This window comes from Plecotus auritus (assembly GCF_963455305.1).
Source record: "Plecotus auritus genome assembly, chromosome: 6".
In the NCBI taxonomy this organism is placed as follows: Eukaryota; Metazoa; Chordata; class Mammalia; order Chiroptera; family Vespertilionidae; genus Plecotus; species Plecotus auritus.
The window spans coordinates 65,320,231-65,338,639 of record NC_137773.1 but is presented as its reverse complement, the minus strand read 5'-3'; the positions used below and the strand labels follow the sequence as shown (position 1 = coordinate 65,338,639).

The window sequence follows — 18,409 nt, the reverse complement described above, 5'->3', positions numbered from 1 at the left end:
TGGCCGGCCTGCAAACCACCACAGGCCCCTCACCCAGGCCCCCCCACGACCCAAGGGAACCCCCACCCTGATCCGGGACACCCTTCAGGGCAAACCAGCTGGCCCCTACCCATGTACTAGGCCTCTATCCTATCTAATAAAAGAATAATATGCAAATTGACCATCACTCCAACACACAAGATTGCTGCCCCCATGTGGTCAAAGATGGCTGCCCCCATGTGGACACCAGATGGCCACCACAAGATGGCCAGCAGGGGAGGGCAGTTGGGAGGGACCAGGACTACAAGGGAGGGCAATTGTGGGCGATCAGGCCAGCAGGGGAGGGCATTTGGGAGGGACCAGGCCTGCAAGGGAGAGCAGTTGGGGGCGATCAAGCCTGCAGGGGAGGGCAGTTAGGGGTGACCAGGCTAGCAGAGGAGGGCAGTTAGGTGAAAACAGGCTGGCAGGGGAGCAGTTAGGCATCAATCAGGCTGGCAGGCAGAAGCGGTTAGGAGCAATCAGGAAGGCAGGCAGGCGAGCAGTTGGGAGCCAGCTGTCCTGGATTGTGAGAGGGATGTCTGACTGCCCGTTTAGGCCCGATCCCACCAGGATCGGGCCTAAACGGGCAGTCGGACATCTCTCAAGGGGTCCCAGATTGGAGAGGTGCGGGCTGGGCTGAGGGAGACCCACCCTGTGCATGAATTTCCTGCACTGGGCCTCTAGTGTAACATAAAGAATCAGAAATAAAATGCACACAGATGAACTAAAAAATTACAGACAGAGGTGATGAGGGAAACTTAGGATAGAAAAAGTTTCTTCATCATATAATAAGTAAAAATCAAACTTACTGAAAATAACAGAAGTCTATGTACTGCAGGTTACGTTTAAAATATGAACCTACTACCCTCATGGAAAGATGGGTGAGTGGGTGGGAAAAACTAATTTTATTCTGCTTACCCATACTAGACACTATATTTATTTAATTTATTTAATTAAAATTTAAAATGCACTCTCTAGTCACACTAGCCACATTTCAAGTACTCAGTAGCATAAGACAAAGACTTAAGAAGGTATGAATAGCACCAATCTATTTTCAGTCACTAATACAGGTATAATTTTAAGACCACATTATAACAGTATACACCATATGACTATGAAGTCTTAATGCTAACCCAATAATTCCACTTGGGAAACAAAGATTTGTGATAAACATCTATTTTCATAATTATTAGTTCCCAAAATTAAAATGAAACTAAGTATGTTTTTGATGTACAGTAGTACCTGCATAGATAAATATCTATGCTATCATTTAAATAAAATTAACATGTTTACAGACTCAAATATCAAGAGTAGAAATAATTTTTTGGACATATTCAACACTTCTATATACAATAATAACAAAGAGTAAGCAAATGAAAGAAGAAAAATATTTCATTCATATCATCAGCAAAAGAAAAGGCCATATAGGAAAAAAAATCCCCAGACACATCATAGTATTTGGCAAATGAACTACTGGAATTCAACATAGTAAAGTAAACCAATTAATTTTCCTAGATGCTCTATAGTTCCAAGTCAAAGGCTTTATTAAGAGGCAATATGGCCCAAGCAAATACAATTTTAGAACGTTTTTATTAGATGATACAATCATCCTTCACATGATAAGATGTGCAAAATATACATTACTAGTGGCACAGTGCACGAAATTTGTGCACGGAGGGGGGGGGTGTCCCTCAGCCTGGCCTGCACCCTCTCCAATCTGGGATCCCTTGGGGGATATCTGACTGCAAGGATTGGGCCTAAACCGGCAGTCAGACATCCCTCTCACAATCCGGGACCGCTGGCTCCTAACCACTCACCTGCCTGCCTGCCTGCCTGCCTGCCTGATCACCCCTAACCACTCTGCCTGCTGGCCTGATCGCCCCCAACTGTACTCCCTGCCAGCCGGCTCACCCCCAACTACCCCCAGCCCCGCTGGCCTGATTGCCCCCAACTGCCCTCCCCTGATGGCCTGATCACCCCAACCACCTCTGCCTCGGCCCCACCACCATGGCTTTGTCCAGAAGGACATCCGGAAGATCTCCTGGCCTAATTAGCATATTACCCTTTTATTAGTGTAGATTAGTCAGAAACCAAATAATCAGAAATTTAAATGATCAAATTACAATATTACTGAGCACATCTCCCTAAGTACTAAAAATATAACAGACTGGAACCTCGATATTACTAGAGATCTGATCCTCCTCACTTAGGCAAATCACTTTCTGGGTATCAGTTTCCTTATAAATAGTGAAGAAACTAAGCAAAAATTCTGAATAGTTCATAAAAATGGCTAATAATGAAATTAAAAAATTTAATAGCATGTAATAAGAGAATAAAAATATAATTATATATGAGACCCCAACAAAATGACTATGATTCTGTAATAATAGATACTGATATCTATAGTACTAAAGAAATGCAAGATCCAACCTACACTTCTGAAAAATCCATGAAAGACCAATTATTGCCTGTGTTATACTATTGTATCCTAATTATCAAACATCTACATGGTCTACAAGATTGTTCAGTTAAGCAATATATTCAAATGAGTAGTAGCAAATAACATTAAAATTCCACCCTATTAAAAATTAAATTGTAGATACACCCATCAAAAAATGGGTATCTACATCTTCCAGCACAAAAATTGAAGGAGCCAATGCTAATGGGTCAAAAGTGGCTTTCTGAAAAGATGACATTCATACTTCCCTAGCTCTCTGAAGGCATATTATTTTGTGAGGGGAAAAAGAATCAGTAATCTGAGGCAAAATTATTTAAAGAACGTTGATTTGGGTTTTCACTCACAAATATAAAAAAGGGCAGCAGCAGGGGGTATTGGGAAAGGAATCACTCCAAATGGCAACTAGGTTGCTGGTTTGGAGAGAATTTTTAAAAGTGAGGAAAGCAGAATGAAATTATTTGACCACTTTTCTCATTTTACTTAAGAATAGAGGACATGGATGTGGCTGCCAATTACCTGATGCTATTAGGTATGCCTTCACTTTTCAGATATGGTTGGAAAGTAGGATCCAATCCCTGGAATACTGAGAGCATTATTAGAAACTTGTTTTCCCCCTATAACTGATAAAACATATTGGATAAAAGAATGGATTACTATGATCACATGTAACAGTCTAATTCATCAACTTCTTCAGGAAAAATACCTTTACAACATTTCATGAAATTCAGCTATTTCTTTAGCTAAGTAATTAATTGCCCCCATTAATTACTCTATTGTATATAACACTAAACTCAGATTAAGACTAGCCCATTAAATATTTTCATCTAAAAAAAGTTGGGCAAGATAAACAAGTGGGACTACATCAACAAAACAGCTTTTGCACAGCAAAAGAAACCATCATCAAAATGAAAAGGGAACCCACTGGATGGGAAAACATACTTGCCACAACTGATAAGAGGTTAATTTCCAAAAACATATAAAGAACTCATACAACTCAACAAAAGGAAGACAACCCAATTTAAACATAGGCACTTCTCCAAAGAGGACATACAGATGACCAATAGACACATGAAAAGTGCTCAGTATCACTAATCATCAGGGAGACGCAAATTAAAACTACAATGAGCTATCACCTCTGACCTACCAGAATGGCCACAATCAATATATCAACAAACAACAAGTGCTGGCAAGGATGTGAAAAAAAGGGAACGCTAGTACATTGCTGGTGAGAATGAAGATTGGTGCAGTCACTATGGAAAAAAGTATGGAATTTACTCAAAAAATTAAAAATGGAACTACTATTTGACCCAACAATCCCACTTCTATGAAAATAACCTAAGCCTGAAACACCAATCAGAAAGAATATATATAACCCTATGTTCATAGCAGCTTTACTTATAATAGCTACTTGTAAGATCTGGAAACAGACCAAGTGCCCATTAGTAGGTGAGTGGATAGAAAAAGCTGTGGTACATTTACACAATGGAACACTATACAGCTGTAAAAAAGACTGATTTCTTATCCTTTGTTGACAGCATGAATGGACTCGAAGAATATTATGCTGAGTGAAGCCACCTAGAAAAAGACAACTATCACATGATCTCACTTATATGTGAAATCTAATGAACATAATACACTGCCTAATAAAATAGATCCAGAGGCATGAGTTTGTGGAACACTCTGATATATCTCAGAAGGGAGGAATAGGGAGACAGTATGAGATCAATCAAGAATTTATATACATACTAGAGGCCCAGTGCACGAATTCGTGCAACAGTGGGATCCCTCGGCCTGGCCTGTGGGATTGGTCCGAAACTGGCTCTCCAACATCCCCCGTAGCGTTCCGGATTGCGAGATGGTGCACCAGGGTGCCGGGCCAAGGGACCCCACAGATGCACGATCTGGACCGGGGAGGGATGTGGGGAGGTTGGCCAGCTGGGGAGGGACGGCGGGAGGGCTCCAGGGCATGTCCGGCTTGTCTAGCTCAGTCCCAATTGGCCGGACCTCAGCAGCAAACTAAACTACTGGTCAGAGTGTCTGCCCCCTGATGGTCAGTGCACGTCATAGCGAATGGTCAACTAAATGCCCCCTGGTGGTCAGTGCACATCACAGCGAGTGGTTGAGTGGCCTTAGCATATCATTAGCATATTATGCTTTAATTGGTTGAATGGACACCGGGACATTTAGCATATTAGACTTTTATTATATAGGATATGCATGGTAGCCAATGGACACAGACAATAGTGTGGTAAAGGCCTGGGGCGGGCGAGGGTTGGGAGGAGGTAGGCAAAGGAAGGGGGAGAAATTGGGGGACATCTATAATAACTGTCAACATTAAAATAGGGAGAAAAAAATGGCGGCGGAATAGACAGATTTGTCCCGAGCCTTGTCCCGGAGCAGATAGAAAGAGCAGCTGAGAGTCACACGGGGAGTGTTTGTTGGAGAGAGAGAACTACATAACCAGATACCCATAGAAGAGAGACCATAGGGAGACAAAGTAACAGCCTGCATATGAAAGAAAAGCAGGCATCACCAGAAAAAGAAGTAAATGAAATAGAGGCAAGCAACCTGCCAGAGAAAGAATTCAGAGAAATGGTCATAAGGTGACTGAAAAGAATGGAAGACAAATTCGACAATATGAGTAAGAACCAAGAGGAAATGAAGAAGAACCAAGAAGAAATGAAAAATGACATCGCTGCTGTAAAGAACTCAATAGAAAGCATCAACAGTAGACTAGAAGAAGCAGAGGACCGCATCAGTGAGCTAGAAGACAAGGTAGGAAAAAATACCCAAGCAGAGCAACTTCTAGAAAAAAAAAATTAAAAGGAAGGAGGAGAGCCTAAGGGAACTTTGAGACAACACGAAACAAAACAACATCCACATAATAGGGGTTCCAGAAGGAGAGAAAACTGAGCAAGAAATAGAAAACATGTTTGAAGAAATAATGACAGAAAACTTCCCTGATATGGGGAAGAAAAAACCCACACAAATCCAAGAAGCTCACAGAGTCTCAAGCAAAATGAACCCCAAAAGACCGACACCAAGGCACATCATAATTAAATTGGCAAACACCAACAACAAAGTGAGAATCTTAAAAGCAGCCAGAGAGAGAAAGTTACCTACAAAGGAACCCCCATCAGACTAGTGACTGATTTCTCAATAGAAACTCATTAGGCCAGAAGGGAATGGAATGAAATATACAAAGTCATGCAAAGGAAGGGTCTGAATCCAAGAATACTGTACCAAGCAAGGCTATCAATGAAAATTGAAGGTGAAATCAGGAGCTTCACAGACAAAAAAGGACTAAGGGAATTTATTACCACCAAACCAGCAATGCAAGAAATGCTAAAGGGTCTGCTGTAAAAAAAAAGAAATAGGAAGCAAAGAAGGAACAGAGGAGTAAAGAATAAAAATGGTAACAAATAAGTACCTATCAATAATAATTTTAAATGTAAATGGATTAAATACCCCAATCAAAAGACATAGGGTAACAGATTGGATAAGACAACACGACCCATATATCTGCTGTCTAAAAGAAACCCACCTCAGAAAAAAAGATGCACACACTGAGGGTAAAGGGACGAAAAAGATTTTTTAGGCGAATGGAAATGAAAAAAAAGCTGGGGTAGCAATACTTTTATCTGACAAATTAGATCTCAAAGTGAAGGACATAACAAGAGATAAGGAAGGCCACTTCATAATACTAAAGGGAACAATCCAACAAGAAGAAATAACTCTGGTAAACATATACACACCCAATACAGGAGCACCCAAATACATAAAAAAAAAACCTCCTGGAAGATATCAAGGGAGAGATTGACAGCAATACAATCATAGTAGGAGACTTTAATACCCCACTATCACCATTGGACAAATCCTCTAAACAAAAAATCAGCAAAGAAACATCAATCCTAAATGACTCACTAGACCAGATGGAACTGACATCTTCAGAACATTTCACCCCAAAGCCACAGAATATACATTCTTCTCAAGTGCACATGGGTCATTTTCAAAGATAGACCATATGTTGGGTCATAGGCAAAGTCTCTTCAAATTTATGAAGATAGAAATCATATCAAGCATCTTCTCAGATCACTGTGGCATAAAACTGGAATTCAATTACAATAAAACAATCCAAAAAAATCAAACACATGGAGACTAAACAGCATGCTATTAAACAACGACTGGGTTACCAGAGAGATCAAGGAAAAAATAAAAAACATCATGGCAACAAATGACAATGAAAACATAACAATCCAAAATCAATGGGACACAGCGAAAGCAGTCTTGAGAGGGAAGTTCATAGCTCTACAAGCCTACTGCATAAAACAAGAAACAATGGTAATAAATTACCTAAGCCTACAACTCAAAGAGTTAGAAAGAGAGCAACAAGAAAAGCCCAGAGTAAGCAGAAGGAAGGAAATAATAAATATCAGAACGGAGATAAACGACATTGAGACCAAAAAAAGAATACAAAAGATCAACAAAACCAAGAGCTGGTTCTTTGAAAGGATAAACAAGATTGATGAACCTCTAGCCAGGCTCACCAAGAAGCAAAGAGAGAGGACCCAAATAAACAAAATCAGAAATGAAAGAGGTGAAATAACAGACCACACAAAAATACAAAGGATTGTTAAAAAATACTACGAACAACTCTGTTCCAACAAACTGGACAACCTGGAGGAAATGGACATATTCTTAGAAAAATATAACCTTCCAAAACTCAATCAGGAAGAATCTAAACATCTCAATAGGCCAATAATTATGGAAGAAATTGAAGCAGTCATCAAAAAACTTCCAGCAAACAAAAACCTGGGGACAGACGGCTTCAAAGGGGAGTTTTACCAAACATTCAAGGAAGAACTAAAACCTATACTCCTTAGACTATTCCAAAAAATTCAAGAGGAAGAAACACTTCCAAGCTCCTTCTATGAAGCCAGCATCATCCTAATACCAAAACCAGGTAAAGACAAAACAATGAAAGAGAATTACAGGCCAATATCCCTCATGAACATAGATGCCAAAATCCTCAACAAAATTCTAGCAAATCGGATCCAGCAGTATATCAGAAAGATCATACACCATGCCGAAGTAGGATTTATCCCAGGAATGCAAGGATGGTACAATATCCGCAAATATATTAACGTGATACATCACATAAACAAATTGAGATATAAAAATCACATAGTCATATCAATTGATGCAGAAAAAGCATTGGACAAAATCCAACACCCTTTCTTGATAAAAAACTCTCAACAAGGTGGGAATAGAAGGTTCATACCTCAACATAATAAAAGCTATATATGATAAACCCACAGCCAACATCATACTCAATGGGCAAAAACTAAAACCATTCCCCCTAAGAACAGGAACAAGACAGGGATGCCCACTCTCACCACTCCTGTTCAACATAGTACTGGAAGTACTAGCCATTGTGATCACACAAGAAGAAGAAATAAAAGGCATCCAAATTGGAAAAGAAGAAGTAAAGTTGTCCTTATTTGCAGATGACATGATATTGTACATAAAAAACCTGAAAGACTCCCTCAAAAAGTTAATAGATTTAATAAATGAATTCGGCAATGTAGCAGGATACAAAATTAACGCCAAGAAATCTATGGCATTTCTATACACCTATAGTGAACTTACAGAAACAGAGACTAAAAAAGTAATCCTATTTACCATTGCACCATAAAAATTAAGATACCTAGGAATAAACTTAAATAAGGAGGTAAAAGACCTACATGCGGAAAACTACAGGACACTGAAAAAAGAGATAGAGGAAGACGTAAACAGATGGAAGAACATACCATGTTCATGGATTGGTAGAATAGACATCATTAAAAAGTCCATACTACCCAAAGCAATCTATAAATTCAGTGCACTCCCCATTAAAATACCAACGGCATATTTCACAGACCTTTAAAGAATTCTCCAAAAATTCATCTGAAATAAAAAAAGACCCCGAATAGCCACAGCAATCCTGAGAAAGAAGAACAAAGTAGATGGGATCTCAATACCAGATTTCAAGCTGTATTACAAAGCCACTGTTCTCAAAACAGCCTGGTACTGGCACAAGAACAGACATATAGACCAATGGAATAGAATAGAGAACCCAGATATCGACCCAAACCACTATGCTCAATTAATATTTGACAAAGGAGGCAAGAACATACAATGGAGTCAAGACAGTCTCTTCAATAAATGGTATTGGGAAAACTGGACAGATAAATGTAAAAAAATGAAACTAGACCACCACCTTACACCATACACAAAAATTAACTCAAATTGTATACAGGACTTAAACATAAGACTGGCAATCATGAAAATACTAGAGGAATCCACAGGCAGAGAAATCTCAGACATATGCCAAAGCAATTTCTTCACCGATACTGCTCCTAGGGCAATGGAAGCTAAAGAGAAAATAAATAAATGGGACTACATCAAAATAAAAAGCTTTTTTATAGCAAAAGAAACCATCAACAGAACAACAAGAAAGCTCACTGTATGGGAGAACATATTTGCAAATGTTATCACTGATAATGGTTTAATCTCCAACATCTACAAGCAACTTATACAACATAATAAAAGGAAGATAAATGATCCAATAAAAAAATGGGCAATGGACCTAAATAGAATCGTTTCGAAAGATGACAGAAGGAAGGCCAAGAGACACATGAAAACATGCTCAAAGTCACTAATTATCCTAGAGATACAAATCAAAACGACAATGCAGTACCATCTCACACCTGTCAGAATGGCAATCATCAACAAATCAACAAATGGCAAGTGCTGACGTGGATGTGGAGAAAAGGGAACCCTCGTGCACTGCTGGTGGGAATGTACACTGGTTCAGCCACTGTGGAGAAGAGTATGGAGTTTCCTCAAAACACTAAAAAGGGTGCTCCCATTTGACCCAGTAATCCCACTTCTAGGAATATATCCTAAGAAACTAGAAACACCAATCAGAAAGGATATATGCACCCCTGTGTTCATAGCAGCACAATTCACCATAGCTAAGATTTGGAAACAGCCTAAATGCCCATCAGTAGATGAGTGGATTAGAAAACTATGGTATATCTACACAATGGAATACTACACTGCTATAAAAAAGAAGGAATTCTTACCATTTGCAGCAGCATGGATGGACCTGGAGAGCATTATGTTAAGTGAATTAAGCCAGGCAATGAAAGAAAAATACCACATGATCTCACTCATTTATGGAAAATAAAGAACATTAAACCTGATGAATAAAAAGATAGGTACAGAGTCAGTAAAGCACTGAACAGACTGTCAAATTACAGCGGGAAGGCTGGGGAGTGTTGGGGAGGGAGGGAAATAGATCAACCAAAGGATTTGTATGCATGTATATAAGCACCCCAATGGACACAAGATAATGGGGTGGGGGGGGTGGGATGAAGGCATGCGACTGGGGATAGGGGAGGCTGGGGGAAGGTCAATGGGGGAAAAAAAGTAGATATATGTACTAATATATGTAATACTATAAACAATAAAAAAAAATAACTATTTAAAAAAAACCAATAAAAATAAAGTCACACTTCTTTGTAGTGTCTTTATATTTTTCTTTTTAAAAATAAATACAATGCTCTCATCCTGTTTTTTTCCAAAATTACTGTAACAGAAAAAAATTTCATAATACCTCCAAAAATTGACACATAAATATAAAAGTAAAATATAATTATAATCCATCTCAATAAAATGATGAATTCTAGCATTATATTTGACTAGAGGCCCAGTGCGTGAAATTTGTACACTGGTAGGGTCCCCAGTGGCTGACGGCTGCTGGCTGGGGCCTCCCTCCCTTCCCCTGGTTGATTGCTGCTTCCGCCAGCCAGGGCCTCCCTCCCTTCCCCTGGCCAGCCCCACCCCGCACCTTTGTCAGACAATTTGCATAGTACGCTTTTATTATATAGGAAACTAACAAGGAGGTTAGTTTCACGAACCACAGGTTGAGAACCGCTAGCAGGGTCGCCTAAGATTATCGGAAAACACAGATTATTTACGTTACGATTCATTAACAGTAGCAAAATTACAGTTATGAAGTAGCAACGAAAATAATTTTATGATTGGGGGTCACCACAACATGAGAAACTGTATTAAAGGGTGGCAGCATTAGAAAGGTTGAGAACCACTGCTCTAAATTCATTTCTGATTCAGGCTTTGAAATATCACAATCCCATAAATGCTTTTATGATTCCAAGTTTTTAGTGATATCCAATTAATCTGAATGAAGAGCTCAAGGCATAAATTGCTAAGAACATTTTTCAAAACTAATCTAATTCTCCAATTCACTGAAACATGAAATAAACCCTATGTGGTTTAATGTAGTTCCAAGGCCATAATATGTATGTTGTTTTACATTTACTGTATAGGTTATAAATAAACCTTCTCAGCATTAAAGAAGGGTATATGTTTAAGTAAATAATAAAAGCGTAACTCAACTTGATAATATTTAATGTCATATATTATGTAATTACGGCATTATGAAAAGAGCCAATGAAGACTCTTCCTCACCACTGCTTCTATAGTTAACTACTCCTTTTTTTTCAAACAGAATTTATTGGATTACACTGGTTAATAAAATTATACAAGTTTCAGGTATATAATTCTATAATACATCATCTGTATATTGCATTGTGTGTTTACTACCCTAAGTGACTAATCCCTCTTTTCCTCTTCTCCTTACCCCTGCTTTTCATTCAAGTTATAACCAAATCTTGCCAAGGGACTGTTGCAACTATCTAAAGTTTAATTCTAAATGAACAATCTCGAGGTTATTTTGCCCATATATTTCCACATACTTATACTTGAAGTTCTGCAAGAGCTAGTAGTAAATCAGCAGCATATAAATTTCCAACAGAAAAGGTTTAATAAGCCTGATCCAAGGAGGCAACATTCCTGCTTGAGAAACAGACTAAATGGAGGTAAAAATTAAGCTCAGCATGTCTGAAGAACAATAGATACCTGCCTAGAATGAGACACTTTATAAAGAGGCAGGACATAAAACCGGGTTAAACTGGGCATGTCTATGTTCTAGAGATCTCTAAAGATCCAGCACAAGCGCAAAAATTGCTTAACTTCTTGGCCCATTTTAATTTATGATTACCTTTAAGCAAAGGCAACATGGATAGAATATTTCATTACTTTTCTGTAGAAAGTATATTTTGTTAGCACTAACTCTAGCTGGTGTTTACTATACCACGAGACCTGAACAAAACAGCACATACAACACCAGCTAGAGTTATAACAAAACAGTAAACTCTTCCTAGGGCGTTATCCACAGCTGCCCTTATTCTTAATGGCTCTCCAATGCAAGTTTAGAGCAAATCCCTCCTCTCTCGAAGTAATTTGAGTCTCTCTTGTTCACAACTACAAGACTGCAACTTAAGTCATATGTGATAACTTCTTCCAAGAGTTTCCCTTTTTCCTCTATAGTAGTAGATAACTACTATTACTGCCTGACAGATCCCCTTCTGAAATGGATATAATCCTCCCTTTCCTGTGACAGAGAACCCATTCCTGTGGTCTGCGTGGGGTTGATACCATCCACTCAATTCCTACCCTCCTCAAAATATACACACATTCATACTCCCTTCCTATCAACTGCTCTTATTCACTTCGGCCCACACACTCGCCCATGTACTTTCTCTCAAGTACACGCTTTCCTACATACTCTCCCACACACACAGGACTTATGAATCATGCCCAAGCAGTGGAGATAATCATTCCACTAGCCTCAGTAATTTGTTCAGGGCTGGGTACCAGGCCCCAGGTAAACCAGTACAAGTCCTTCCCATGACTTTCATACAGGAGAATCAGTGGCCAAACTGTCAGGCCCACGGAGAAACACCTACTGAGCAACAGAGAAAACAGTCTTAAAGATACTGAATACTGTAGCCAAACCATCCTTGGTAATAGGGTCCAAGTCTTTCTCTTCCTTGAACTTGAGAGTTCCTAATACACTCTTTTAGAGCTCTAAGTCAAATAATTTAGGGCATACCAGGGAACTCATTCCTCTATCTGCAGCAACAGAGTGGTCTAAAGGACCAAGAACTTCTAGTAAGTTTATTTGTGTAAATATAAAGTGAACAGCTAGTCAAGATACAAAATTGCTTCTCCTTCTGACCATGACTCCACCTCAGGCCAACCTGCCCGAAGCTAACCTTTAAAATGAGGGCTGGCCCTAGCTGGTTTGGCTCAGTGGGTAGAGTGTCGGCCTGCGGACTGAAGGGTCCCACATTTGATTCCAGTCAAGGGCACATGCCCGGGTTGCAGGCTCGAGCACCAGTAGGAGGCCTGCAGAAGGCAGACAATCAATGATTTTCTCTCATCATTGATGTTTCTATCTCTCTCCCTCTCTGAAATCAATAAAAATATATGTAAATAAATAAAATAAAAAGCTCTTGAGCAAAATATGTTACTTTAAACTGAGGGCTGATCTTTAACTGGAAGGCTACTTTCTCCTTTCACTGCCTCCTACCCCCACCTGTGTTTTTTCACCAAACTGTCTGCCTCTACCCAGAGATTTTGGTTGGACTAGAGTTTGAGAACCCTTGGGAACAACATTTAAGGGAATGTGAGCACAATGCAAAATGCCTTTGAAAGCATATTGTGATGTTAAAAAAAAGAATACAAAATTGAAAAGTAAAGACTATAATTGCTCTTCCATCCGTCCCAAAAATCCCTCAGTACTGGCACAAAAAGGAAAGAACAAGCCATTGTTCCAAGTTTTAAAAGCTAACATATATTCCCATCAAAAATGTAATTTTCTGATATGAGCCAAACATACACTCACACAATTCATTAACACTTCCCATAATTAAATTCATTTGTCTCTTCTTTATTTATTGTCTGTTTTTCTCCACAAACACTATGAAAGCAGAAACTGGATGGGTCTTAATTATAGCACCTAGCATATGGCAGGTGTGCTATAATAGTTTAAGAATGAATGAAAGACACCTATCCATTCATTATTCATTCTATTACTACTGACTGAGAACCCATTACCTGTATAGCACTCTTCTGGGCATTACAGAAGCTATAAAGATCAAATATAAACTTAGTCTGTCAAAGAACGTGGTTCCTAGCCTCTTTGTGGCCCTGGACCCTTTTTGAATTTCTGATGAAAATATAGTCATTCTATCTAGAAAAATAATAAGTATTCTAAGATTTTGTATTAAATTTCAAGATAGTCCCAAGACAAGTATTACAGATCTAGTAAGAAAATTTAAGACAGCCCTAACCGGTTTGGCTCAGTGGATAGAGCGTCGGCCTGCGGACTGAAGGGTCCCAGGTTCGATTCCGGTCAAGGGCATGTACCTGGGTTGCGGGCACATCCCCAGTGGGGGGCGTGCAGGAGGCAGCTGATCGATGTCTCTCTCTCATCGATGTTTCTAACTCTCTGTCCCTCTCTCTTCCTCTCTGTAAAAAATCAATAAAATATATTTAAAAAAAAAAAAAAAAAAAAAAAAAAAAAAGAAAATTTAAGACAATATACATACATATACAAAAGTACTGTGGTCTTTTATTTGTTGATTTTTGTACTCTAAGAGAAAACTTAGGTGTAAAGAAGAGCAAGATACAGGGGAAAGATCACACAATTCTCCCAGTACTTTCAGAAAATAGTCAGTTGGGAGAGCCTTTGTGTAAAAAGACCACCGATGTCAATGATTGCAGGATTAAAACATGAACCACTAATGAAGTTGCATAAGCACCCAAGGGTTTTAAATATATAAGCATAAGTAAGATGATAATTTTTATTGTGTGTGGAGAAAAAGAAACAATATTAGTTGAATTCAGTCATGAAAAGGTGCCCAACAGCCTCTAGGATTTTCAATTTTTTCCCTCAAATTTTGCAGTAAACTATTTCACTCACTTGTTATGTAATAATTATCATTAGTGATCATTAAATACTGAAAAATCTCTAATAATAACAAAGGACATGCGAGAGTGGAGAGAATAAATGTGACAATGTAGCCTATGTTCTAAAATTCTGAGATGTCCCACTTGAGGTTCCCACCACCAGACTACCATCCTCCTCCTTGGGAGAGCTTACAGTTTAAGAGAAAATAACCATACAAGAGCTAACCTTACAAACAAAACCTATTAAATGCCAAAAAACACCATTCTATAATAAACAAGTTTTCTCTTACTGTGATAACAAAAACACTTCAAAAACTCCAGTAGAAATCCTAATAAACTCAACCATTTAATTTCAATTTCTATGTTTCTTAGTACAAGTCAATTAAAAGATTGATTTTAATTGTAATTGAGCAAAATGTTCTGACTTACGGACCAAAAAAGAAAAAAAAGCAAGGTTGTAAATTTACATAAGAAATATCTTCTAGGGAAGATGAAAAAAATGGAAAGTAGCAAGCTAAAGTGAACACCCCAGAAGAATAATTACCAAATGCTAAAGTTAGAAGCAACCTTAGAAATTATCCAGATCAATCGTCTGACAATCCTCCCTTTTAGTTAAGAAAAGTAAGGCATGGCAAAAGTATGCCAATAAAATTGAGAAGTTTTCAAATGTATGGATCAGATACAGAGCAAATGAGATCAATATTAGTACCACAATATATTTTAGAACATCCAAATTAGGTTTATTAACAAATCTAAGTACTTACGTTAAGAAGTAATTCATCTTTTGTTTTAATAAGAGGAAAATTCTTATTTTCCTTCTCAACTTGTATATCATCATCTCCATCTGACAGCACTGGAGGAACTAATATTCGAGAGGAAGAGGAAGAAGAGGATGATGATGAGGAAGAGGAAGAGCTTGAACTATCTGAATCTGTTTCACTGTAGGAAAGGAAAAGTTTAAACTTAGTAAAACAGTAACATGATGGCATTAACATATATTTATTCAACTAGGAAATATCTACTTGGGAACTAAACTCCTTTAGCCCATGACTTCCACAGCAATTCTTGTTACCAGTAACCCTACTCTAAGTTTAAAATTTGTTTGCTGACTACCCCCTTCACTCCCTTTTGTTTTTTTAACCCTCACCCAAGAAGGATATTTGTTTCCATTGATTTTTTAGAGAGAGTGGAAGGGAGGGAGGAGGAGAGAGAAACATTGATATTACTGTATTATGAATCTTTCCCTCTATCCCAAAGCAGTCCCATCAGCATACCAACATTCTGTAGTACCTCTGTTTAATCCCTCCAGCTATGGACTCATTTCTCCACTTAAAATTTCTTAAAAGAACTGTTAACACATGCTGTCTCTAATCCTTTATTTCTCACTCCATTTTTACCCCAAAATTGGCTTCCATCATCATCACTCCTTAAAAGGTCACCAATATTCTCCACATTGCCAAGTCCAGTAGACACCTTTCTGTCATTTTAACTTCTCAGCACCATCTAACATGGTTCCCCACTCACTTCCTCAAAAATTTCCATTTTTTGGTATGCACTATGCTACAGGGGTATTCCACTCCCATGTACAGTCTTTTGTCTTCATGACTTTAAATATGACCTTCACTTAAAAAAGACCTGAAAGGCATTAACACTCAAATGCACAGTTTGAACCTTGTTTGAATTCTAATTCAAATAATCAACTGTTAAATCCTTCAGACAACCAGAAAAATCTAAATACAAACCAAGCATTAGATGATATTAAGGAATTAGAATTAAGTTTACTAAGGCTGATAATGACATAGTGGTTATGTAAAAACTGTTTTATCAATTAGAGATGCATAGTAAAAAATTCACAGAGATTTGCTTTAAATCTACTAGGTTAAAAAAAGTTAGAAATGTTAGATAAATATTAGAAGCTGTTAAATCCAGTGATGACTGTATGTGCAATCATCATATTACTCTCTACTTTTTCCAAGTTTGAAAATGTCCATAATAAAAAGTTAGTCTTATCTGAAATCATGATGCTTAAATGTACATCTCCAGCCCAGAACTGTCCTTCACACTCTAAACTCATGATACTACTACTGCTTGCCTGACATTTCCAATTGACTGTCAGAAAAATCTTAAATTAACTGTCCAAATTAAACATTCCCATTGGTCTCCGACCCCTATCTTAGTAAAGAGTACCACAGTCCACCCAGTTGATGGCTCTTTGTCTAGCCCAGTGACACCATCTATTAGCAAGCCTGATCAATGTGATTTAATCCATACACAATCATGGTCGCCTCATGGACTCAATGCAACATCTTTCAACTAGTTCCACTCTTGCTTCTCAGCTTTTACTCTTGAACCCAGTTCAATTGTTCCTCTGCAGAGCAAAGCTTATTAGAATGTTAATCTGAGTGTTCCATTGCTCTGCCTAAAGCCCTTCAACAGCTTCGCCAGCACTTAGAATTAAAACTTTAACATGGCCATAGTGTCCTACAGGATTGGGCTCTTGCTTGTTCCTTGCCATAGTGTCCTACAGGATCGGTGCCTTGCTTGTTCCTTCACGATAATTTTTCATCAACTCTATTTATTGATGTTTATTCATATTTGTCATCCCTCTCACTAGAATGTGGGGCAGGGATCATGTCTATTTTCTTCACCTGTGTTCGGTGTCCCACACCACACAGTCGAAATACTTGTAAACAATGTTCAGTGTGGGTAAGGAACATCCCACATACTTAAATCCTCTCCCACCACAGAAGTTTCATCTTTAAAACACACTAAGGGGTGGGGCGGGGAAGGGGGGCCTTAAGAAACCGAATCAGAGCTTACAATACTACTGAATAACAGTGTCTTGCTAATTTCACAAAGCTCCCCACAAGGCTTGTAAGAATTAACAAAATTGCCAGGAGCCAATCTGGAAACATAAAATCCTTTAACTACTCTTCAATTCATCTGGTTCAAAAACAAGAACACACGTTAAACTTGATGGAAGAATAAAAGTCAGATCTGACACGAAACTCAAGTCATAACCACAAAGGGACACGCCGAACTAAATATTAAGGAAATAATCCAATATCCTCAGGTTTCCATATTTTAACGGAAAATGCTACGATTTATGCATAGCACCTTTTACACTACCGAATTTAGGGAAGAGAGATCAGATTATTTGGCTCAGATTCACCAAGGGATCTGCAGTGAACAACCAGAAATGGGCGGTCCGAGCTACTTGTCAACACGTGTGCAGGGAACTCCAGGGACCTCCCCTCCCGCCCCGGCCCACGCGGGCCCCGGCTCCTCCAGCCGGTCATACGGGCCCTCTCCCAGCAGCTTCGGGACCCGTAGGCACCCAACCTGTCAGAATCCGAGTCCGAGGTCTCCAGGGAGTCTGGGGTCGGCACCAGCTCTGCAGCGTCCGGGCCGGTAACGCACGTCCCTCCAGTAGGCGCTTCTGGCCCGCCGACGGCGGTGCTCAGCGCGAGTTCAGGCGGCTGCTCCCCGGCTAGTTGAGCCTCCGCGTCCTGCCCAGTGTCTGGGGCCCCCTCACCCGACGGTGGCGGCGGCGGTGGTGGCTCTGAGACAGGAACGGTGTCCGGGGACGGCGCCGCCTCACCTTGGCCACCCCCGAAGCCGATGCCGCCGAATTTCAGAGTCTCCAGCTGAGCAGCGGCGGCCTCCACTACCTCCATGGCGTCGCACCAGACGCCTCGGCCGGGATACCCGCTAGCGCTGGAACTAAAACAACCTTAAGCGTGGAGAAAACCGTGCCAGGACCCCACTTCCCGCGTTTCTCCGGTAACCACACGCGGGGTTACCCGGAGACACGCCCCCACCGTTTCCGCAGCCGCACTTCCGGGAGAGCGTCTGACGTCACGTGACGCGGCCGCGCTCACTGGGGGCGGGGCCGAACGCAGGACCTTTGGAGTGGAGACTTTTGGCCCCGCTGAGCTACCTTTTTTCTCTGCCGCTTTGGAAGTATATGCAGCTCAAACTGCAGGGTCAGATGGCTAGACTCCTAGTCCTGTCGCTGGATCTCTGGGGCAATTGTATTCGAAGCGAAGA

At 39.7% G+C, this 18,409-nt stretch overlaps 1 protein-coding gene across 1 annotated transcript in view; it reads right to left on the bottom strand.

Annotated features, from left to right (window-relative positions):
• The window catches only part of NAF1 (nuclear assembly factor 1 ribonucleoprotein), a 58,152-nt gene extending 39,951 nt beyond the window's left edge, over nt 1–18,201 (bottom strand). The window contains exons 1-2 of the mRNA XM_080672219.1: nt 17,702–18,201; nt 15,124–15,298 (exon numbers count right to left, since the gene is read on the bottom strand). Of these exons, the coding sequence (XP_080528345.1) occupies nt 15,124–15,298; nt 17,702–18,036 (510 nt within the window). The 5' untranslated portion in view covers nt 18,037–18,201. The remainder of the gene's footprint in view (nt 1–15,123; nt 15,299–17,701) is intronic.
• Nucleotides 18,202–18,409: the final 208 nt, after the last annotated feature.